General features: G+C 47.2%; 1 protein-coding gene across 1 annotated transcript in view; it reads right to left on the bottom strand.

Moving 5' to 3' along the window:
• Positions 1-3058: 3058 nt before the first annotated feature.
• Positions 3059-24181, bottom strand: part of zfpm1 (zinc finger protein, FOG family member 1) — a 46035-nt gene continuing 24912 nt past the window's right edge. Inside the window, exons 3-7 of the mRNA XM_061077308.1 lie at positions 11041-11137; positions 10515-10760; positions 9261-9494; positions 8930-9172; positions 3059-8599 (exon numbers count right to left, since the gene is read on the bottom strand). Of these exons, the coding sequence (XP_060933291.1) occupies positions 5961-8599; positions 8930-9172; positions 9261-9494; positions 10515-10760; positions 11041-11125 (3447 nt within the window). The 5' untranslated portion in view covers positions 11126-11137 and the 3' untranslated portion in view covers positions 3059-5960. The remainder of the gene's footprint in view (positions 8600-8929; positions 9173-9260; positions 9495-10514; positions 10761-11040; positions 11138-24181) is intronic.

Below are 24181 nucleotides of genomic sequence, written 5' to 3'. Positions count from 1 at the left end.
GTTTCCTCCTTCTCTCCCTGAGGCGTCTGTTCTCTGTGACTCTGGTGAGTGGGTTCCATCTCCTGAGAGAAGAACTGACTGAGAGTCACAACCTGTCTCAACCAGCTGCAGCTGAAGAGTGAAGCTGAACTGAGATCAGTTAGAAACACTCTGAAGTTATTAAAGAGTTCGGAGGATCTGATGCAGCAGCAGCTCCTCTGGTTCAGGAAGCAGAGGATCATGGGTAATATCCAGCGTTCAGGTGTGTTTCAGGTCAGTTTTCTGAAGGAATCATCATGTGAGGCTGAACAAACGTGAAAAATAATAAATCCCGGAGACAAATGAGATGAAAAGTCAACGTTGAGCTTCGGTCTCGTCGTGAATCTGAATGTTAACGACTGCATTAAGGAAATTAAAAAGTCTGTTCCGTCGTCTTAAAGGATTAAAAGTCTCATCTCTCTGCAGGATTTAGAAAAACTGGTCCGTGTGTTTATCTTCAGTCGACTTGTCTTCCTGACAGTGAGTTAATGACGTCTCTATGACACACACACACACACACACACACACACACACGCACACACACACACCAATGCACACGCACACACAGATGATGAGCAGAAAATGAGCAGAAATAAATGACTCTGTTTCTGCTTTATGATCCGAAAGAGACACACTAAAACAAATTAGAGAAATTAAAGAAAATTAGAACAAAACAATGTCAGAACGTTGTGAGGTTTCTCTGTGTTTCTTCCCTCCAGCGAGTTTTAAATTATTAATCATTTCATGAATTAATCATTATGAAAGTAAAAGTTCTGCAGAGTTAAAAAGTCAGAGTCTGAGGTGAAGAGAGAAAACTCTGAAGCTCCTGAAACAACTGGTGAGAATCACACAGATTCTCATTCACATTATAAAACACACTGAACAGACAGAGGCTGAAAGAGGAGCTGCAGCATTCTACAGTTAAAATAATCCTTTAAATCATGATGAGTAGAATATGAGACTCCTGGATCCTGAATGAAAAACGTGAAAACATGTCACGAGATCAAGATCTTTATTTGGATCAAGCCTCTGAATTTGTCTGATTCTCATTTCAGCTCCAGGAATAAAGTGAAAAACGATAACGACAAAGACAAAGATCAATAAACGACGACCCGAGGTTTTCACGAGTTCTTCCTCCGCTCGTGTTTTATCCGTCTGTATCGTTTCCTGAACATTCGTCTCCAGACTCACAAATAAAAGATAAAACAGACTTTGAATAAACAAACTGGACGAGAATCTGGTTTAATGAAGCGCAGGAAATGTTTGCTCAGAGTTTTGTTAACGATCGTCTGTTTTTCTTCCTCTGCTGCATCAACGGACGCCCTGCGGAGTTCAAACACACACACACACACACACACACACACACACACACACACACAGACAGACACACACACACACACAGAGGGATTATTATGCACCAGTGAACCGGGTAAAGCTGTTGTATCCACATGTTCGTCTTCAGAGTCGGAGGCTGAGCGGCTCAGGAGGAAGCAGCAGGAAACTATAGCAACAGTGAACTTGTTTGATGCAGGTCACAAGTTCGATGCCGGTCGCTGGTTAGAGCGGATTTATCTCTTACAGCCTCACAGACATCAGAGGACAGAAAAAGGTCAGGAGTCACGTCTGATGCTTGTTTTTATTTAACCTGCAGAACTTTCCTGCACAGACACGTTCTCTCAGATCAGCCGAGTGTGAAGGGATCTGATTCTCTGAGGCTCCGTTCACACCTGATCTGAACCTGAGGGATCTGATCACATGTGGTACAACACATGTGACACTTCAGCTCCTGCATCTGTCTTATAATGTGGAGACAACCTCTGAACGTGGTCTGAGTCTCAACAGGTCCTCAGTGCATCCTGGGATTCATGGCTCTGCTTTCTGCGATTGTCGACTGAACACGGAGGCCTTACCAAGGACTAAATCTCACCACTAGAGAGAAACCCCGTTCTCCACAGACCCCTCACATCTGGTACCTCCCATGCGTAGAAACTTTTTGTATAAGACACTACACCGCTTTGATATCACCTTAATGTTACACTACAACAAAATGGTCGACAAAGGAACAGCACTTTATGGATGACTGAGCGGACGACCTCGATCTGCTGACCGGACATTTTTGTGGACACTTCAGACTGTGCCAGACGTAAATATCAAGGGAATTCAGAGGGTTTGTGTGGAAGTCTGTTACCAAATTATTTTCTATTGTCGATCAATCGTATTGTTTTGCACCTTTACACATGTAAACCGGATGGACATGCTCAGCAGACCGGGTGTTATTGGACATCCTTCTTAAAATAATTGAACCCTAAATAGTTTAAACAGTATTTAAACAGATTGTTGTGTATTCACGTAAACAGTTTCACATTTTCTCTCAGTTGTCGAGCTGCAGATGAAGTTCAGACTCATAAACATGTGCAAGTTAAACGTAGGTGATTATTCAGCTTCCTCCTCCTCCAGCCTCGTGTCCCTGCTGCTTTCAACCAGTTACATCACAGCAAACGAGACTTTAGATCAATGTCAAGAACGACAGACGTGGAGAAATATCAAGAGTCACAAAATTAATGACACTTCATTGAATCTGAATTAAAGTGAAGTAGAAAATAAACCTGAACCATCAGGTTACATCTGAACCTCCAGAGACAGTATCACAGACTTTACCTAAATCATTTCTGACCGAATGCAGAAGATCAGTTATAAGTCTTGTTTGTAGTTTTATTATAATCTGTCAATATCTGCATCACTGAGAAATAACACACATAATAAAAAACCCTAATTTTTCAGCTCTGGAGGTTTTTGTGAAAACATTCAGTCTTTGATTGGAGCAGCCTTGGAGCTACAGCTCGTTATTCTGAAACAAAAGACGATGATTCACTCGGACGTTCGTCAGAAACACGTCGAGCTCCGGGAACTTTCCTGTGAAAGGAGGCGAGTTGACAGCAGAGAATCAAACACAAGTCAAGGTCGTTCAGGTGGAAGACGAGAGCGTCGGCGTCGCACAAACAAAACCTCGAAGTGAAAGAACTCGAAGCCGCAGTCGTCATCAGTGTCTCTCAGAACTTTTTTTATTTCCCATGCATAGTTTGGACAAGAGTGTAGTGGAACTGAAATGAAATGAACAAAAAATATGGAAAAATAACAGTTTTGACACTCGCTGTGATTCTATCCATCGTGGACGTCCGAGATTAATCATCAACAAAACACATTTTAAAAGTTTCAGCGATGGTGAATCGACAAAGTCCTTCGAGCTGGAACCACGATGCGTTTAGAAAAAGGGGGAAAGTGCTACAGAACATAAATATATTACAAAACAACTGAAAACATTAAGCACATTTTTATACAACACAGTGCAATAAAAAGGGGGGGGGGGGGGGAAGTTTCGAGGTTGATTTTCCAGCAAGTTCCTCAATCTGCTTCTTCTTCTTCTTCTTCTCTCACTTTTAGAACCGAGACATTAACCAGCACAACTGTAAACATGTGTCGGATAAAAACTTCAAACTGTCGCAGAACGGGGGGGGGGGGTAATGTAAAGATGGACGACATGACGGCGCCAAAACCTCTTTGTCGCCCCCTGGTGGCTGTTAGCAGATAGGACCATTCTAAAGAAATCTATTCAATATATTTCAAAGGTGGTTTCTGTCATTTTAGGAACTGATACGTTTGGTTTTAATTACTTATTTGAAACGCATTGATTGACAGCTGAGACTGACTCGTGATTGGTCGAGAGCGTGAGTGGGCGGGACCTTGATGCCACAAGACGTTGGCAGCTTTAGTATCCGAGATGTTTTTCCTTCATTTTGTACAGTGGGAGGATGAAGAGACATGTCGTCCACTTGTATTTACAGTCTCTGGGAGTTCATGACGTCAAACTGTAAAAGAACTTTGTAGTTTGTGATTGATAGAAAGAGCAGAGTTTAATCTCAGGTCTAAATTACCTGTTGTTATAATAAACATATAACTCTGGATTCATTAAAACTGCAAGAATTGGATTATTTATTTGACTCTTTCGTTTGTTGTGTCTCTCATGATTTAACTTTCTCGCAACAGGTGAACGAAGCAACGTAGCGTTTAGCTGCTAAAAAGCCCGAAGCTGGTGGAGAACAAATCTGAGCTAAAAGAATATTGATCGTCGGATCTACAGAGACGAAAGAAACAAAAGCAAACGAATCTCACTCGGTGACAGTACGACTTTCTGACACCTGCTGAATTAAAGTTCAGATCTGTCCTGGGTTCGTACGTTTACCGAGATATTAGCATCTTATCGATTCATTCTAACATGAACTGGTCCACGTCCTCCACTGCTGAGCATCTCAGCTACTTGCTGTTTGTAAGTTTGGAGTTTTAGTGTCGTGAAGTTCCACTTGTTGACCTGAACGGTCGAATCCTGCAGGAAACGTTCATCTCTCAGGATTTATGGGAGAAAAAAATACCAATTTAGTTTTTTAGCTTCAGGATAAAAACACAAGTTCACAGTTCTGACTAACACTGTATTGCAACTCCAAAAGCAGCGTGGGAAACTGTGGCGTTAACTGTGTGTGTGTGTGTGTGTGTGAGATCACACACACACACACACACCACGGGGCCACAGTAAGTGGTTATTACAGATGTGCTTCCTCGTCTGTGTGAGGTGTTTCTCTAACATGTGACTTTTCCCTGCTGAGCCTTCATTACCGGACAGAAATACAATCATCAAACAGAAAAAAAGAAACCAAAGCACTGATGTGTGTTGTGTCGACGTCTGGAAACGAGACGCACAGAGTCAGAGTGAGAAACTAAAGAGTGAAACGTGTGGTTTTTTGTACCTTAACATCGGAGAAACTTCTCCCTGACGCTCGAATGCAACAGAGTCAGAAACTCTCTCTTCTCCGACCTGATGTGAAAAGCTGTGAGTGAGAAGCTGCTCCGAGCGCGTTGCTAGTCAGCCAAGAACAAGAAGGGATAAAAATAAACACTCAGCGGTTCGCAGATCTCGGCGTCAATTAAAGACTCGAGCAGAACACGACAGGTTAACGTGATAACAGAGTTCAGTGTGATTACTGTGAGAAGATATTACATATCTACATTTAGAAAATACACTTCGACACAGCCGGCTCCGAGCGGTTCCTTCCAACAGTATGAAAAATATACAAATAAAAAATACAAATACTCTCAGACACTAGGTAGTTTTCTGTTGACATGAAATCAGTGAGGACTAGATAAATATTTCACATTTTTTTCTCCCTTGTGTTTTAAAGAGAAAATAAAAAAATTTGTGTGTATGAAAGAAAGAAAAGAAAAGAAAGGAAAAGTCGTCCATTTGGAAATATCACCCTTCAGGAATTAGTAACATCGTGATAACATCTGTTTCCAGCTAAAAACACTTTAGCTTCTATAGTGAGCAACAAAAAAAAAAAAGAGCCAGTGTTGAAACCAAAAGCATCATAGAATTATTTCTTCAGACATCATACACTATGCACAGGTCTTAAAAAAAATGAACAACGATCGGGTCTTTTCCTTCAAAGAGAAACGACCGCTCAGCTCCGGAAAGATTCAAATCAGCATCGTCGTTACCGTGAGATCATCGTCTCCGTCCAACAGTCGGAATCTAATCACTACCATCATAAACACACACTTTAACGTCCCATGATGCAACACACAATGAGGCCTGGGAGCGGGAGATGTCGGGTACGAAGACAGAGAGCGACCTCTCCTCAGCTCTTAGTGTCCTTCACACTTTGACCCATAGAAGGAGGATAATCACTGTGTGTTCGTAACGCCACCTGCAGCCACCGGGCGGCGACCCGTCAGGTGAGTAACAGTCATTCATTGTCATTTAGAGTCACGTCAGCTGAGCGCCAGCCTGGCACCCGGGTGGGAGGAGCTTCGTGGAGCTCGGCGAAGGGGAAGACGCCGCTCAGAGAGAGAAAGGGAGGGAAGGAGGAGGAGTTAGACGAGAACCTCTGGGCTCACTTGACGTGTTCGGCACTGTGGGAGGAGCAGTAGTATTTCTTGTGAGCTATGAACGTGGAGAGGCTGCTGAACTTGATGTTGCAGAGTCGGCAGAAGCGGGAGTTCCCGTTCTGGACGGGGGAGATCACCGTGGTTTTGAGGCCGGGGGTCTGGGCCGACGGGGGGGCGGAGATGTGACCGGAGATCACCGTCACGTTGGCTTTGTCTGGAAGGAGGGAGGATCCCACCGGCTCCCTCAGGACCTCAGGCACAGGTGACACAGTCAGAGAGGGAGGCGCCGGGGGGGACATGGGCAGAGGGGAGCCGGCCGGAGGGGAAGCACCCCCCCCCGGGGAGGGAGTGCTGTTCACCCGCGGGGAAACAGGAGAACTGGTTGCGCTCCTGGCCTGCCCGTTGATGCTGTCTCTGTGAACCCGGGACACCGGTCTGGACTGGCTGTGGGGGGGTGCAGCAGCTCCGTCTCTGGGACTAAGGCTCGGGCTGCGGCTTCCCGGCTGCGGCAGGACCTCCTGCGGTGGCTGAATGGTCGCCACAAGGCTGTGGGTGGTCCTGAAGTGCTCCACCAGGTCCCCGGCGATGGGTCGGTTGGGGCAGTACGGGCAGACCACCTGAGGAGGAGCAGCACCGGCTCCTTTGGCTCCAGCTCCCGGGATGGCTGCCAGCGTGGTGGTGGGGTGAGGAGGAGACGTGGCGTCCGAGGCCGGTAAGGCAGACGCTCTAGGGCTGGAGGAGGAGCCTCGGGTCTGAGCGACCCACTCGGCGGGCAGAGCCTTCGCCTCCATCGGGTGCAGGAGGTCCGGCCGGTCCTGCTGAGGCCGGCTTTTGGGCGAGGTGGAGGCGGATCTCTTGAGCCGGTGCAGCTGCTCCATGGTGTGCGGCTGGAGTGTGGTGGCCGGGCAGTAGTAGGTCTTATGGGCCAGGTAGTTCTCGATGCTGTTGAAGCTGATGCTGCAGGCGGTGCACTTGTGGTAGTCTGTGAGCGGCAGGGCCGGGAGGACGCTGCTGCTGCTGCTGCTGCTGTGCCGTGGAACCTCTCTCAGCCGGGGTCTCTTGCTCAGGTCGATCGGGCCGTCTCCTTCGGGGCTGGAGCCGCCGGGCGCACCGGGAGAAACTTCCTGCTTCACCGCCAAGCCCAGAACCGAGGGGGACGGAGCCGAGGCAGCCGCGGAAGCAGCGGCGGCGGCGGCGGCAGCGGCAGCATTAGCTAAAGCCTCAGTTCTGGCCATGTGGATCTCGTACATCTTCTTCCGCTTGCGTGTGCGAATGGGCTGGGGGTGGAAGGCTGCTCCGGTGGTGGCCTTGGCCATGTGCACGGACCGGTGGTTGGTCGGGTCGTGGCGTGACGCGCAGTAGAAACGCTTGTGAACCGTGTAGTTCTCATGGCGGCTGAAGCGGATGTTGCAGGCCAGGCAGAAGGTTCTGTTGGGATCGTCTTCCTGGTCCTCGGCAGAACCGCTCGCTGGACTCTGGCTGCCTTCGCTCGCTCTTCCTCCGACGCCACCTCCTCCCACACTTGTAGCCCCGCCTTCCCCTTCAGAAGAAGACGATATTCCCTCTCTCACTGCAGGAGTCTCTGTCTTCACCTCCACCGCTCTCCTGGGTTCTGTCGCTCCGGCGGGGGAGTCAGAGTCCGCGGGAGAAGCCGAGGCAGCTCGACTTGCTGCTCCGCCCTGAGGCGAGGAGGAGGAGCCATGTGCTCCGCTGGACGGCACCGAGGCCGAGGTGGCGTCCCTCGTTAGTCCAGGACCCGAAGCCGAGGTGTCTCCTTCCGCCTGGTGCCTGCTGGAGCAGTACAGCCTCTTGTGTGCATAGAAGTTGTTGATGTTGTTGAAGGTGATGTCGCACTCGAAGCAGGTGGCGCCTTTGTGAGGTGGCGTGGCAGCGGCGCCGGATGCCGTCGAACCAGCCGGGAAAAACGCAGCCGGGTTGTTCTGCGGCGCCGTCTGTCCCTGCTTCAGACGACTGTGGACCATCTCCGACATCTTTGCCAGTATTTCCGAGGCCTGTGGTAAAATGGCCGCCTCGGGGTTAAACATGTACTGTGGCAAGAACATTGCTCCTCCGGGAAGAACGGACTCTGCCCCTCCCACAGGGGCGGGGCTGGACCCGGGGGTGGGGCTGGTGGGTTCTGCCTTCACGGTGGCGGTGGCCGGACTCTTGGGAGAACCTGACGTCTGACTGGAGGAGCTGGCCATGTGACCCTGACTGTCCCTTGTTTTCCTTCTGTCTTCTTGCTTCCTCTTCTCTCCACCAGCCTCCTCCTCCTCCTCCTCTCCAGCCTCAGTGATCTCCATCTCTTGTATCTCTGAGTCTGAATGCGGCTCCTCCTTTATCTTCAGCTCAGTGGTTGCTGCTCCAGGAGAGCTGTAGTCCCGGGGCGTGGCCGAGCTGCCGTTAGCACCCGGGCTGCACGAGTCCGGTTTAGGGACACCGGCGAGGGGCTCCCTGTCGTGAGGGGACAGCTGAGGGGCGTCGACTAACGATGGGGTGATTTGGCGAGGGGTGGGGCTCCGCTCGGCCGGGACCATGACCTCCAGGTGGGTTCGTACGTGCTGCTGAAGCTGAGCCGGAGAGTCCGAGTTGTGGCCGCACACTTGACACTTCAGCACCACACCGGAGTCTCCTGGACTGAGACCTGGGAAGGAAAGTCCAGGTTAGCAAACAGTCAAACTGAGCAGACACGGATATCGAACGCTGACACGCTTTACCACACGGACAGAACCCTGTACGGTTCAATCATTGTCATGTTTCCTCAATGCTAAAGGTAAATTATAACAGAACATCAGAAGAAAAGGAAGATGAATAATATGTTCTGTCCTTCAGGGAAGTTCGGTTTTCTTTTAGCCACTAACACAGATTAAAGACGACAAGACAGCGCCCCCTAGTTGGAGAGTTCAGGTTCATAATCTGGTTCCAATTCTAACCCACAGTATTCTCCACAGTGTTCCCGGATGCTGCGACTCACCGGTGGACAGCGGCAGCTTGGGCAGGCCCGGGCCGGGGGAGTAGACCTCGCTGCGGGACCCCGGCTGACAGACCATGTGACTGGTGACCAGGTGGCTGTACAGGATGTCCCTGGTGGTGGAGACGAAGCCGCAGCCGTGACACAGGCCGTTCAGCGTGTCCGTGTGCACCTTCAGGTGGCGCTCACAGTTTGCTTTGGTGGTGAAGGCCGAGAGGCAGATGAGACAGACGAAGGGACGCTCGCCTGTGGGAGGACAGAGACGGACGATGAGTCAGAGGAACAGGAAACAGAACCCTGGGGGATTAGACCTCAGTGGTTTCACGTGTCTCACCGCTGTGTGTGCGCATGTGGATCTCCAGGGAGCTGGCGCTGGGGCAGCTCTTGTTGCATTGTGGGAAGGGGCAGACGCGCTCGTTGGGGTACGAGTCTTTGGGTTTGTCCTGCGGCGGCGAGGAGGCGGCGGCCGGCTGCTTCTGGCGGCTGGCGCAGTAATACATGAGGTGCGCCTGCAGGTTCCTCTCACTGCGGTACCAGATCCCACAGTCCTTACACGGGAAGATGTCCTCTGATGGGGGGGAGGGGGACGAGCACAAACACAACTAATGAGGTCGTCACATTCACACAAACAGATAAACTGGGCTTTTAAATCTTATACTAACATTTAATGTAAAATAGTTTAACCTTTAATAAAATGCACATGTTTTTGTTTAACTAGCGACTTGATAATAAACATTATTAATCAGAATGAAGAGCTGATCTCATTCTGTAGCTTCACATGTATCTGTCATGGTTTTCACTCCTGTTAGCGAGATGATTCAAAACCACTCGACTCATTAACTGAAGGACGACTACAGGTCAGGGGGGGGGGGGGACTTATTACATTAGAGTGTTAATTGGGATCAGAGGATGAATCCAGGAATTATTTGTTGTGTTCTTTAATATTGTGAGAATAGACTGAGAGAATAATTCATAGATCTTGATTTTTTAAAAAAAAAAATCAATCAGCCCAAGAACTGATATTTATAAATCGTGAAATGTGTATGTACGTTAATGTGTTTATATATCAACAATTTATGATGTGACAATCACACCCACAAGCCACTGCTGTATCCATGGCAACAGGGCACAAAGTCCACGTGAACAACAAAGATCTACTCATTAATATTATTTGTGTAACCAGACGTATGAAAGTGTGAAGATGCAACGTGATCATGTTTGCGTTGAAACACAGGAGGTGACCGACAGGAAGCAGCAGAGGCTTGTGGGAAATCACTCAAAGAGCTGCAGTGACACCTTGTGGCCAAAGGAAACATTACACAAGAAAAATAAAATAAATATCAGAGTGAAGAGCAGTTTAAACTCTTCAGTAATTCACTTACACTTTGACTCCACTGTTAGAAAAGGGATTATTTGAATATCAATCAAACTCAAATCGATAAAAGAAACTACATAAAAACACTGGATGTATCTTATAGTACAATCAAGGAAACGTATATATATATAATATATATATATATATATATATATATATATATATATATATACTTCATTCTTCAGGTTTTCATGCCTTATATACAATACTCACTATTAACAATCGCGGTAGCCAAGATGGCGGCCATGCCGGCTTGCTGTGGGAGGAGCTGAATCTCGGAGCGCAGCGCCGCCGGGTACATTGGCTCCTCCTTCACCGCTGCTTGATTCTGGATGATGAGGCCGAGCGGAGGAGAGGGCTGGGCCAGAGGAGGGGAGGAGCCGGGGGGGGGAGACAGGGACGCCAGGAGGCCTTCGCCCGCCACGAGCTCCCGGGCGACCTTACAGAACAAGGCGTCACCTGAAAACACACAAAACAACTTTCAGACTCTGAAAGTGAATCTGAACTTTGCCTTTCCAGAGCAGCTGATACCAGTCTTTCACTGAAGAGTGGACAAAATAATAGGGACACTCAGACACTGTCCTAACGACGACTCGGAGCGAGACACGGACTCAGAGTCTGTTTGTTATCCACAGACTGAGTTGGTTCTGGTTCTGGTTCAGGTTGTTGTTCTGGTTCACACACAGATATACACACACACATCACAACCCGAGGAGGCGTGTCCTGTGCCGTCACTCACCTCGGCTGTAGATGGTACAGTTGGCAGCTGAGGGGTCAGAGGTCAGAGGGAGTCGACTGATCCAACAATCTGGATCTTCACACATCAACTTCGACTTCTGCAACACAAAGAAACAAGAGGACGGGAGGTGAGCGACCTTTCCACTGAAAAACTGTTTGTACTACGGACACAGAATCCAATGAGACGTAGAATGGAATAAAAACTGTGATATTAAACTTTACTACTTTATTCTACTTTAGCCAGTAACCACAGCTTCTAGATATTTAAAGCAATCTTTTAATCTCTATCAGTGCACAAATGATGACCACAGGACATTTTTGATGAGAGGGACCGAGAGTAATCTGATAAGAAATGTATTAAATATACATATTTACTTCTAAACTGCATATATCAACACGGCTTCACAGGTCAATATGGCTTGATATGAAAACATGAGATCATCACAGAAGCATTGATTGTTGCCGCTGGTGAAACCGGAGTCACACGCTGTCGTCCAGCGAGCGGCCGCTGGTAAACACGGGTTATAAAAAAGACTGGCAGCGAACAGACGGTGATTACAGCCACAGATGGAAATGAGGAAATGAAGGGAGCACGGGCCGAACAAAGCCACGTAGAAAATAAAGGAGAAGAAAGAGGAGAAGAGGAAGAGAAGAGGAAGAGAGACCCCGGGGGGGGGGGGGAGTGAGAGAAGAAAGGGAGGAGAAAGAAGATCTGATGAGGTCGACAGGCGGCTATTCACACAGCTGCCATAATAAGATCCACAGTGGATAGAGTGGACAAAGGCCGGAGAGTCGGCATCCAGTGTCTGTAGGTATGAGAGAGAGAGAGGGAGGGAGGGAGGGAGGGAGGGAGGGAGGGAGGAGGGAGAGGCAGGGAGGGAGAGAGAGAGAGGGAGGGAGGGAGGGAGGGAGGGAGGGAGGGAGGGAGAGAGGAGGAGGGAGAAAGAGAGAGGGAGAGGAGGAGGGAGAGAGAACAATCTTGTCTTTGTCCATATGAGGCACCAGGAGTATTTCCTCTGACAATCACTCCCTGGACACAGGTTTATCCCACGTCTCCATGACACACACACACACACACACACACACACACACACTCACGCACACACGCACACGCACACGCCTCATAAGCTGTTTTCAGACATGACGTGCGGGTCAGACTGAAACATAATAATGATAATAATGTTTTCAGGAAGTCAGGTTTATTTCCTCCAGGTTCTTTCATGTTGTTTTCAAGTTTAGCTTCAAAACAACATTAAGGAAATATAGAGAAATTATTAAAAACAGAAGTTTCTCAGTGAACCAGAGGAACGTCCGGGTTGCAAGGAATTCTGGGTCATAAATACGCCCGTAACATAGCAACATATACAATATATACAGTATAATATATATAATACTAAGTAAAATAGTAAAATAAAGTAAAATAATAAGTACAAACAGAAACCGCTTCTCAAATTCAACATCATAGTGAGTCACTAAGATTCTATAACTTCCAACGAAACTTACAAACACAACAACACAGACGAGAGTGAATGTCATGAAGCATATTTCCCGTGGATAACGACAATAGAAAGAAGGTGAAGTGGAAGTTGTTGAACTGGAAGTGTAACACATGTGGAATGTGTGTAACATCTTATTCTCTTGTCTCTGTGATGCAGTATCATGGTTTCTCCAGCAGGAGGCGCCCTGCCCTCAGCACTGGACCTGTGTCCTCACACTGAGCTGGAAGTCACAGGTCAAAGTTCACATGACGGAGTTGCCTGATTGTGTGTGTGTGTGTGTGTGTGTCTCTGAGTGTCGCTGTGTGAATCTGATGTTTCACGAACATTTCACTTCTCAAATGTTGTTATTCCATCGTTTTTGAAGCTGGAGTTTATCTCATATCTAAAATAATGAATATTCTCCGTCTGAATTAAAGACTTAAATATTCCAGGAATGGCATCACCGATGGCAGCTTTTAAAAAAATCTCCAAACCCTAATCAGCACTTACTCATCAAATTCTAATTTCCCTGTTATTGCTTTCTTTTGTAATTTTACAGTGATTATTATTCCTTTGTGTTATCAGCGGTGCTGCGTTCACACACCAGCTGATCAGTGTGTGTGGCTGTGGACGCTGTTGTGTTGAGGAACAGGAAGTGTGTGTTTCCTATTAACCGACACATTTCACACATTCAACCCAAAGATAATCACACAGGCTGATAAATATGCTCATTGCTCATTAATCTGACATCTTTTACATCCGTCTGTAATAAAGTTCCACAACCTGGTTCCAGGGCCGGACACTTCAAACCTGAACCTCCTTCATTACACAACACACACACAACACAGACACACACAACACAGACACACACACACATAGAACATGTTGTTATATCTATATTAAACCTAATGATGATGACGACTTCTTTATTATTAATTGTTCCATTTGTGGAAATGTAGTGAAGTAAATCTCAGAATCATTAGCTGCAGTTTCCAGGTTTGTTCTCTCTGGGTTGGTGGGCGTGTCAGAGGTGTTCGTCCAATCAGCTGTGACGTGTTTATAAACCCTGGTGTATTAAAAAAGTCAGCGACACAATGGATTCTAAAGTTTCTGGTGTTCATCCAGTGAAGAGGTCAGAATACAGGTTTGTCTAAAGATGTTATTTAATATAAAAAGCTCATTTTAAGGTTCAAACAAACGCCTTGTTCACGCTGAACGCAGCCTTGGTCTTCACCAACATCTGTCAGATTCAAAACATCATCTGCTCTTTGTGAACAGAAATAACAAACAGGTTTATTTAGAGGACGGAAGGACAGAAGGACAGAAGGACAGAAGGACAGAAGGACAGAAGGACAGAAGGACAGGACAGAAGTACAGAAGGACAGAAGGACAGAAGGAGAGAAGGACGGAAGGAGAGAAGGACGGAAGGACGGAAGGAAGGAAGGACAGAAGGACGGAAGGACAGTAGGACAGAAGGACAGAAGGACAGAAGGACAGAAGGACAGAAGGCAAAGAAGGACGGAAGGACACAAGGACGGAAGGACGGAAGGACAGAAGGAAGGAAGGAAGGAAGGAAGGACGGAAGGACAGAAGGAAGGAAGGACAGAAGGACGGAAGGACAGAAGGATGGAAGGACAGAAAGACAGAAGGACAGAAGGACAGGACAGAAGGCAAAAGGACAGGACAGAAGGACGGAAGGACAGAAGGACAGAAGGAGAGAAGGACAGAAGGATAGAAGGACGGAAGGACAGACAGACAGAAGGACAGGAGAGAAGGACAGAAGGACAGAAGGACGGAAGCACAGAAGGACAGAAGGACAGAAGGAAAGAAGGATAGAAGGACGGAAGGACAGACAGACAGAAGGACAGGAGAGAAGAACAGAAGGACAGAAGGACAGAAGGACAGAAGGACAGAAGGACAGACGGAAGGACAGAAGGACAAAAGGACAGAAGGACAGAAGGATAGAAGGACAGAAGGACAGAAGGACAGAAGGACAGAAGGACAGGAGGACGGACGCCTCTCTGTCGGCGGTGAAGGACAGAAGGACACGAGGACAGAAGGACAGAAAGACGGAAGGACAGAAGGACAGGAGAGAAGCACAGAAGGAGAGAAGGACAGAAGGACAGAAGGCAAAAGGACAGAAGGAGAGAAGGACAGAAGGATAGAAGGACGGAAGGACAGACAGACAGAAGGACAGGAGAGAAGGACAGAAGGACAGAAGGACGGAAGCACAGAAGGACAGAAGGACAGAAGGAAAGAAGGATAGAAGGACGGAAGGACAGACAGACAGAAGGACAGGAGAGAAGAACAGAAGGACAGAAGGACAGAAGGACAGAAGGACAGAAGGACAGACGGAAGGACAGAAGGACAAAAGGACAGAAGGACAGAAGGACAGAAGGATAGAAGGACAGAAGGACAGAAGGACAGGAGGACGGACGCCTCTCTGTCGGCGGTGAAGGACAGAAGGACACGAGGACAGAAGGACAGAAAGACGGAAGGACAGAAGGACAGGAGAGAAGCACAGAAGGAGAGAAGGACAGAAGGACAGAAGGCAAAAGGACAGAAGGACAGAAGGACAGAAGGATAGAAGGACAGAAGGACAGAAGGACAGAAGGAGATAAGGACAGAAGGACAGGAGGACAGAAGGACGGAAGGAGAGAAGGATAGAAGGACAGGAGGACAGAAGGACGGAAGGAGAGAAGGATAGAAGGACAGAAGGACAGAAGGACAGAAGGACAGAAGGAAAGGACAGAAGGACAGAAGGACGTTAGGACGGACGCCTCTCTGTCGGCTGTGAAGGACAGAAGGACAGGAGGACAGGAGGACAGAAGGACGTTTGGACGGACGCCTCTCTGTCGGCTGTGAAGGACAGAAGGACAGACGGAAGGACAGAAGGACGTTAGGACGGACGCCTCTCAGTCGGCGGTGAAGGACAGAAGGACGGAAGGACAGAAGGACAGAAGCACAGAAGGACGGAAGGACAGAAGGACAGAAGGAGAGAAGGATAGAAGGACAGAAGGACAGACAGAAGGACAGGAGGACGTTAGGACGGACGCCTCTCAGTCGTTGGTGCACTGAAGACCGAGGCGGAGCAGATTGTATTTCATGGAGAACTTCGCTGATCAGCAGATACGACTGCTTTTGTTTTAATTTGTAACCCGATGCTGGAGCCGTCTGAGCTGTAAGTACTGATGCTAATTTGTTTCAGACTAATTCATCACGGCCGCGGCTTCGGAATTCACCATGATAGGGCAATGGGGAGAGCTCAGTAGCAGAACACACACAAACACACACAAACACACTCAGACACACACACAACGCAAGAGACACAGAACAACACACACAGTTCGTGAAAGATCTAAAATACACAGTAATTACTTATCGTCACAATTAAGAGTATGATACTGTCCCATCGTTTCTTATATGAGAATTAATTACATTCTCATTTAAAGTCAATATTGTTATTGGAGTTCCCGTTCTGCTACGTCAGCAAAAGTTTGACTGCACTCAAGGAAAAGAAGAGAGGAAAACATAAAAGTCTCTGATCGATAGTTAATAAACTTCAAAGATGTTATTTCCCTTCATCTGATGTCTGACCTCAGAAATCAGTCCAGTCACTACATGTCACTTTCCATCCTCACGTTACTGAAAACGCTCAAACCGGTGATATTCAAAACTGCTTCTCCTCAGTGTAGTTCCACTCAGGTCCCGACAGGAAGAGGAAGAGGAAGAGGAAGAGGAAGAGGAGGAGGAGATGCTGACGCTGCAGGAATCCTGTGGACTCATCAGGATCCAGGAAACACTGCAGCAGCTCCACAGGCTGTGAAGCTCCTGCAGGTCTCAGTCCGTCACATGACCACAGAGGAGTCACATGACCACAGAGGAGTCACATGACCACAGAGGAGTCACATGACCACAAAGGAGACTAAAGGAAGATCCTCATTCTGCTGCTTTGACCTCAGACTGTGGAAGTGGAGGATTCGACTTGAAGGACTCGAGTGCAGAGAACACACAGGGGTTAGAATGAGGGTTGCAAAGGGGCGGAAAGTTTCCGGTAAATTTCCGTGGGAAGTTAAGCTCGGGAATTAAATGCTGAGCAATAAAAACATCATTCAAAACTCTATTTTAAAGATGTATGGAACGTTGAGTTTCAACCCTCCACTGGTCATTCTTCCATCACATGCACAGATAACTCCCAGCATGCTTCACTCTACAGCAGGGCTATTGAGGCCTGCTGTAGAGTGCAGGACTAGTCAGGTAAGTTTCCATGATATTACTGGGAAAATATATTAGCATGCTGATTGAGGATTGTTTATCTGTTCATCTAGACTATTTCCATTCATTTATCCATCAATTGTAAAATATGTTCGATTCCAATTGTTTGTCTAACTATTTATATCTCTGGCATTGCATTAGTGTTTTTTTACAAACTTTTTTCTCATCTTATTCTACAGAACAATGCCACGTGCACTCTCTCATGTGTGGAGACATTTCACCTCATCCAATGTAGAAGGAAAGGCTGTGTACATTAGCAAATACTGTGTAAAGACCTATGTTAAGAATGACACAACGATGCAGAAGCATATAGTCAAGTGCCCAAAGTTTCCTCAGGGCTCAAATCAGCCTATGACACAACAAAATGTTTATATTTATGTCTGTATATGACAAGGTAAATACAGTTAGTATAAATTACCCACAACATTTACAGTTTATTCCCGTTTATTCCCGTTAATTCCCATAGAAAGTGTCCAACTTTGAATATTCCCGGAATTTTGCAACCCTACCTATGAGACAAACTGTGATTTGTGAATATTGGCTACACAAACAAAACTTGATTGATTGATTGATAAACTGCAGCAGCTCATGAACCATGTGTTGATATTCACTTCGACTTCCAGGCAGCAGCTCTGAGTTTGTTGTGTTGCTTTCCCCCGTCGCACAAAGACAAACACACAACCCACACAGCTTCACGTGTGTGTTAATGAGAATCAGAGGCAAAGGGCCAGGCCTCGTGTGTGTGTGTGTGTGTGTGTGTGTGTGTGTGTGTGTGTGTGTGTGTGTGTGTGTGGGTGTGTGTGTGTGTGTGTGTGTGTAATTAACCAGGCCAGAGGAGAACACAGATGCCAGAGATGTGGATGCTATCAAACTCTTTTCACTTCTCTTGGTCTGACGCCATCTCCTTGACTCCGATGGCCGAGAGTCACCCCCCCCCCCCGGTGGCGTTCGCCTGGCGGCTGGCGAGCGGCGTTGGGACGATCTAACGAGGTTTGTTATGACCAGTGACAGTTTGGAGAAGAGGAAGTTTGATTTCCAGTTTCCTGCTGTTTGATCCGACCTGATCGATTAGAGATCAACAGACTGATGAAGGTGACTCCTCCTCCTCTTCCTGCGCCCGGCGCCGTGGTGTCAGGCCTCCCTGGCAGAGCTCCATCCGGGTGGAGAGCGTCGCCCTAAGCCCCCCCCCCCGAGCCGGAGGAGGAGGAGGAGGAGTCTGTGAGTCTAAGCCCCTCGCCCGGACCCCGGGACCCTCATGAATATTAACCAGCCCGGAGCTTGGGCTTTAATCTGCCTGATACGGCCCTGCTGCTGCTGAGGAGACGATAGGGAATCTAATTATTTGGTCTGATATTAACCCCCCTCTCCCCCCCCAACACTACCCCCCCCAACCACCACCACTCCACCCCCACCAGCCTGTCTTCACTATAGCTGCTGTAGCATGTGTGTGTGTGTGTGTGTGTGTGTGTGTGTGTTGGCACATACACACACACCTTCTTTTAACAAAGTCAATTCATATATAATATTCACACACACATTCTCCCTCTCTCTTTCTCTCCCTCCCTCTCACCTCTCTCTCTCTCTTCTCCCTCCCTCCCTTCCTCATTCTCTCTCTCCTTCCCTCCCTCTCTCCCTCTCTCCCTCCCTTCTTCTCTCTCTCTCTCTCTTTCTCTCCCTCCCTCTCACTCTCTCTCTCTTGCCCTCCCTCACCTCTCTCTCTCGCTCCCTCTCCCCCTCCCTCCTTGTCTCTCTCTCCTTCTCTCTCTCTATCCTTCTCTCTCTCTCTCTCCCTCCCTTTCTCTCTCACCCTCCCTCCGATCTTCTCTCTCTCCCCTTCTCTCTTCCTCTCTCTCTCCCTCCCTCCCCCTCTCTCTCTCTCTCTCCCTCCTTCTCTCTCCCTCTCTCCCTTCTCTCTCTCTCTCTTTCCATCCCTTCTCTCTCTCTCTCTCCTTCCCTCCCTCTCCCTCCCTTCTATACCTCTCCCTCTCCTTCTCTCTCTGTCTCCCTCCCTCTCCCTCCTTCTCTCTCTCCCTCCCTCTCTCTTTCCCTCCCTCACCCCCCCACTAACCGCCCTCCACCTCCAGCTCAGCCTGCGACGCCCTCTCTCTCTCTCTCCTTCTCCCTCTCTCTCCGTCTCTCTCTCTCTCTCTCCGTCTCTCTCTCCCTCCCTCTTTCTCTCTCTCTCCCTCCCTCCTTCTCCCTCTCTCTCTCTCCCCTTCTCTCTCTCTCTCCCTTTCCCTCCCTCCTCTCTCCCTTTCTCCCTCCTTCTCTCCCTCTCTATCTCTCCCCCTTCTCTCCCTCTTCCTCTCTTCTCTCCCTTCCCCTCCTCTCTCTCTCCCTCCCTCACCCCCCCACTAACCGCCCTCCACCTCCAGCTCAGCCTGCGACGCCCTCTCTCTCTCTCTCTCCTTCTCTCTCTTCTTATCAGACCCAAAAACGCCCTCCTCCTCCTCCGCCGATAAAACTTGAATGCAAATGATGCCAGGCTGATTTCATTTCTTCATTTTCTTCCTCCGTACCCTCTCTCAGTATCAGAATGCCCCCCCGCCCCTCCCTCCCTCCCTCTCCCTCCCTCCCTCCCCCTCCCCCTCTCTCTCTCAGGGGAACCAAATAGCAGCGATGATGAGATGATGGGAAACGGAAAAGAAGAACTTTCCCTTAAGTAACCCCATTGTGTGCCCCCCCATTCAAATTTTAACGTGCATATACACATAAAAATACCCCCCCCCCCCCCGCCCCCCCACCCCACCCTGGACCATGCAGATGAGCAGATTAAGCTTCGGTCCGTGCAGCTGTCAACGGCCACACGTTTACTGCCACTGGGGAATAAGTCTGTTTGTTTATGCAAATCACTCGTTCACATCTCGGTCTCACTGGAGGATTCTGTTTCATAAGGTCTAATATGATTTACACTGGGCTATAACCACCTATAATGGTCATCACGTGGTCTGTGGGAAACTGAGCGTGGAGAGTAAGATATTAAATATTCAGATATTTATTTTGTAAAAGATTAAAAAGTCTATATTATCACGACATGGTGTATAAACTTCAGTGACTCCCTCATTAAGGCTTAATGTAAACTTTGAGGTTTGAGTCTGTGGATCCACTGAACTGTGTCGTGTTCTCACATATTTCTGTTCTGTTATTAATAACAGGAAATGAAACATATCTTCATCAGACTGAAGTACTTTTAGCTTTGTGTACTTAATGTTTTCTATATCGTCATTGATTGAATATATTTATTTAAGCCTCGGAAAACACATCGAGGAATAAGAGCCTCATTTACAATGGTGCCGAGGGAACAATAAAGAGTTGATACATTGAATAAATAAGAATAAAATAAATATGCATATGTATATATATATATATACAGTAATACAAGGTATAAAAAAATTTGTCAGCATAAAATACTATGGCCAGGTCAACTAGCAGGTACAATAACTGCATATACATATGTCATACATATCGTTATCATAAATTTCTTTGGCTTTTCACTGAAGTGCAATAATCTTTCAGGTCTGTCTTTAATAGTATTATGGATAATCAATGATTGTCAGGGTCAGTACAGGATATTATATATTAGTAAAACAAACTCCATTTTAAATGACGCTGTCAATCAGCATTTAAATATTTGTAATATACACAAAAGGCTGAATCTATAGTTGTCACCTAGTTCTGATCACTTTTTCCAGAAGAGCGTTCATCAGATTGAGGCCTATTTAAAACACACTTTTGTTGATGGGTGATTGTACTATTATATTATTATTATTGTACTATTATTATTATTATTATTATTATTATGTATTTATGAATGTTTTGACATCTCTGAAATAAATGTAGACTTGCAGACGTGTGTCTTGACAGTATTTGGAGTGTGGTTACACTGGACCACTCGACTCATAAGTTAAATACTTTTATAGTTTTAAGACTCATTCTCAAAATAGTGTTTTATATTTTATTGTTTGAAGTGTTTCTGATGTTCCCTGCTCCTCTGGGTGGGAAGGTGCTGCTCTGCTCCTCTCCTGACCTTTCCATCCCTCGTTCATTCATTCCTCTCCCAGAATCATTCACTCAATCGCCCGATTCAGTCTCTTCCTCCGTTCTCCTCTTTCACTCTCCCCCCTGCACTGCATCCTTCCTTTTGTACACTTCTCTCTTTCTCTCTTCCTTAATCTCCAGTTCTCTTCCTCTCGCTCTCTCTCCAACTCTCATTCCTGCCCTTCTGTCTGCCCGGCCCCTCCTCCTCCTCCTCCTCCTCCGTCCTATCTCTCCCTCTTTTCTCTCTCTCCGTCCGTCTCTCGTTCTATCTCTCGGCTACAGGAAATGGTTTCTTCCCCCAATCCAGGGGCTTGGAGGGTTGTACTCACTGTCCCAAACAAAGAGGTCACTGTGTGAATCCTCCAAAAATACAAAGAAAAGGAAGGCAGATCAAAATCAGAAACCTGCTCTCATCCGCCTCTCACACACACACACACACACACACACACACACACACACACAGACAGACACACACACACACTTCACCTCCACTGCACTCACGCAAACCATTTCAACCTCCACCAGAGACACACAATACCGTTTTTAAAATTGTATATTTCCCTCACGAGGTTCAGATACAGTCGATACAGTAACATGACATTCCTCCCGGGTGCATGGCGTGCTCACGCAGAGCCGCGCCCCTCCGAGAATATACGTCTTAAAAAGAGACGGGGGGGAGGGAAAAAAAGGAAAAAAGTGCAGAGAGAGAGAGAGAGAGCCAGGTTTGATGAGCTGCATGCAAATGACATGTAAAAATATAAAAACTGCAATACTTAAAACGTGGGGCCAAGATAAGAGATTTGAAAATGAGGCACTCTTGGAAAGCGGGCTCCTGAACTGCCGGAGATGAGGCTCAGAGATAGAGAGAATAGAGGTTTTCCCTCTCCTCTCCTCCTCCCTTACACCTCCTCCTCCTCCTCCTCCTCCTCCTCCTCCTCCACCCTGCAGGAGCCGCTGCAGATGACAGCGAGATGCAGATACCGACCAGTCGCTGCCACTGAGTGATGAACACCTCCTGCCTTTGTCTCCCGCAGCCCTCCTCCACCTCTCTTTTTGCAGTTCTCTCTCTTTCCTCTCATATTTCTTTTTTCGTCTCTCACTTCTTTTCTTTTTTTTTTTTTGGTTTCAGTCGATGGACCTTTCCGTCCTCTCTCGTCTCTTGTCTCTTATTCCTCTTCCTCTTCCTGGCCCGCATTTCTGTCTATCAGTATTTTATCTCTTCTGGCGGTTTTTCTCTCTCTCTCTCTCTCCAATCACCCCCCCCCCCTCTCTCTCTCTCTCGGGGTGATAGGCTCTTCTGTCAGGACCAGATAGACACTCCAGGAGACAGAAAGCTACTGTCATGATGTGGGCGAGTCAGACGACAGGTGGAAGCATATGAAGCGCAGCGATCCAATCCCCACAGATAACAGCTATAGGTCCCATTAAGGCCTCCACACCCGGGGTCAACGTTCTGAGGTCGTGTTTGAAATCCCGGAGACAAACCTGTCAGAGCATCTACACAGAGGAAGAGGAGGAGGAGGAGGATTCACTTTGTGTTGGCAGTGAAACACGTTTATTCCTCAGGCTGGTTTCTTGTTTATCTCCTTGTTTGTTTTGAGTCACAGATTTCCAGTAAACTTGAGGGATAAATGGGACGTGGACCAAGAAGGAACTCATTAAAGTGTCACTGAGACTCATCCTCATTTCTTTTGGAACATGTCGCCATTGTAAATTTAATATTTTGGGTCAATAACTCGTTTATTCACTCAATCAGGAAATAAGAACTGGAGGAGAAAGCTTCTTCCAGACATGATCTCAGCGGATTCATGGCTCCACTCATTTGCTGAAGTTTGTTTTTCTCCTGTGAAGCAGCAGCAGCAGGTTGTCGGGTCCGACTCGTTCAAACAGGAACATGTGGGGAACATCCAGGCGAGGGGCGGAGCCTGTAGAGCAGCAGGGGCGGAGCCTGTAGAGCAGCAGGAGGCGCGACATGACGCATAAACTCAGATAGATAGATAGATAGATAGATAGATAGATAGATAGATAGATAGATAGATAGATAGATAGATAGATAGATAGATAGATAGATAGATAGATAGATAGATAGATAGATAGATAGATAGATAGATAGATAGATAGATAGATAGATAGATAGATAGATAGATAGATAGATAGATAGATAGATAGATAGATAGATAGATAGATAGATAGATAGATAGATAGATAGATAGATAGATAGATAGATAGATAGATAGATAGATAGATAGATAGATAGATAGATAGATAGATAGATAGATAGATACTTTATTAATCCCGAGGGAAATTTAGAAAACTCTTCTGTGTTTCCAAGTGGACGTTTTCGTCTTCTACGTGTCCGGCTCCTCTTCTTCATCCTGAGATCTTTGTGTTCTTCCAGTTTCACGTCACGAGTTAGAAACATCATCCACACGTCAACCGGGAAAATTTGTCTTCTTTTATTCTCACATGAACTCATATCTCTGAGGTCTGAGAGCAGCTGGAGTTGAGGTCAGAGGTCGTGGTCCCATCGGACGACCTGTGGTCAGGACACGATGCTGCAGGACCTGAGACTTCACCCTGAAGGTTGGAGAAGTCTCACTGACACCTTCACACTTCAGTTCCTCACCTGTGTTGTTCAGGATGAGTGAGATCCGTGTTAAATCCCAGTCGGGTCACGTTAAGCAGTGCAAACAAGGCTTTTCCCCAAATGATATTCATGATACCGCTCCACTCGATCCTACTTCAACCAATAAGCCAACAAAGATACGTGTGGTTTGATGTGAAGAGAGAGGTTAGATGCCAGAAAATCACATTTAACTAACATTCATGTATCTGCCTCAGGAAGACGGAGGATGGATTTTAATCTTCGAGGGAACCACAGCAGAAAATGTGGATTTTTTCCTCAGTGTGTTTACAGGTAGAAGCTCTCGTTCTCTCGAGGAAGCTCCGCGTGTCTGAACTTCCTTCGGGGGGGCATCGCAGAAGGTGTCTCAACACTCAGCGTAATCATCAATTTGTCATCTTCTGTCGGAGCACCATTTTAATTAATATTCTAATTTGATGGGCGGAGGAGGAGAGGGAGAAACAGAGAGGCAGAGAAACACACTGTTGATGAATCCAGATAAAATATCAGAAGATCAGAATCCTGGTTGTAAACAAACTGGCTCAGAGTCAGTGTGTAGGGGGGGGAAGAGAGAGAGAGAGAGAGAGAGAGAGAAACTAAGAAGGAGACAGACATCACCTTCACTCGTCCTTCCAGGGGAGTGAGGAGAGGAGAGGAGGAGAGATAGAGAGTGAGAAGAAGAGACTACCCAAAAAGAGTTTGAGAAGCCGTGGGTGGCGGCGCCTTAT

Source organism: Limanda limanda, chromosome 8, assembly GCF_963576545.1.
Source record: "Limanda limanda chromosome 8, fLimLim1.1, whole genome shotgun sequence".
Classification (NCBI taxonomy): domain Eukaryota; kingdom Metazoa; phylum Chordata; class Actinopteri; order Pleuronectiformes; family Pleuronectidae; genus Limanda; species Limanda limanda.
The sequence above is the reverse complement of the archived record's forward strand: the minus strand, read 5'-3'. Positions and strand labels throughout refer to the sequence as shown.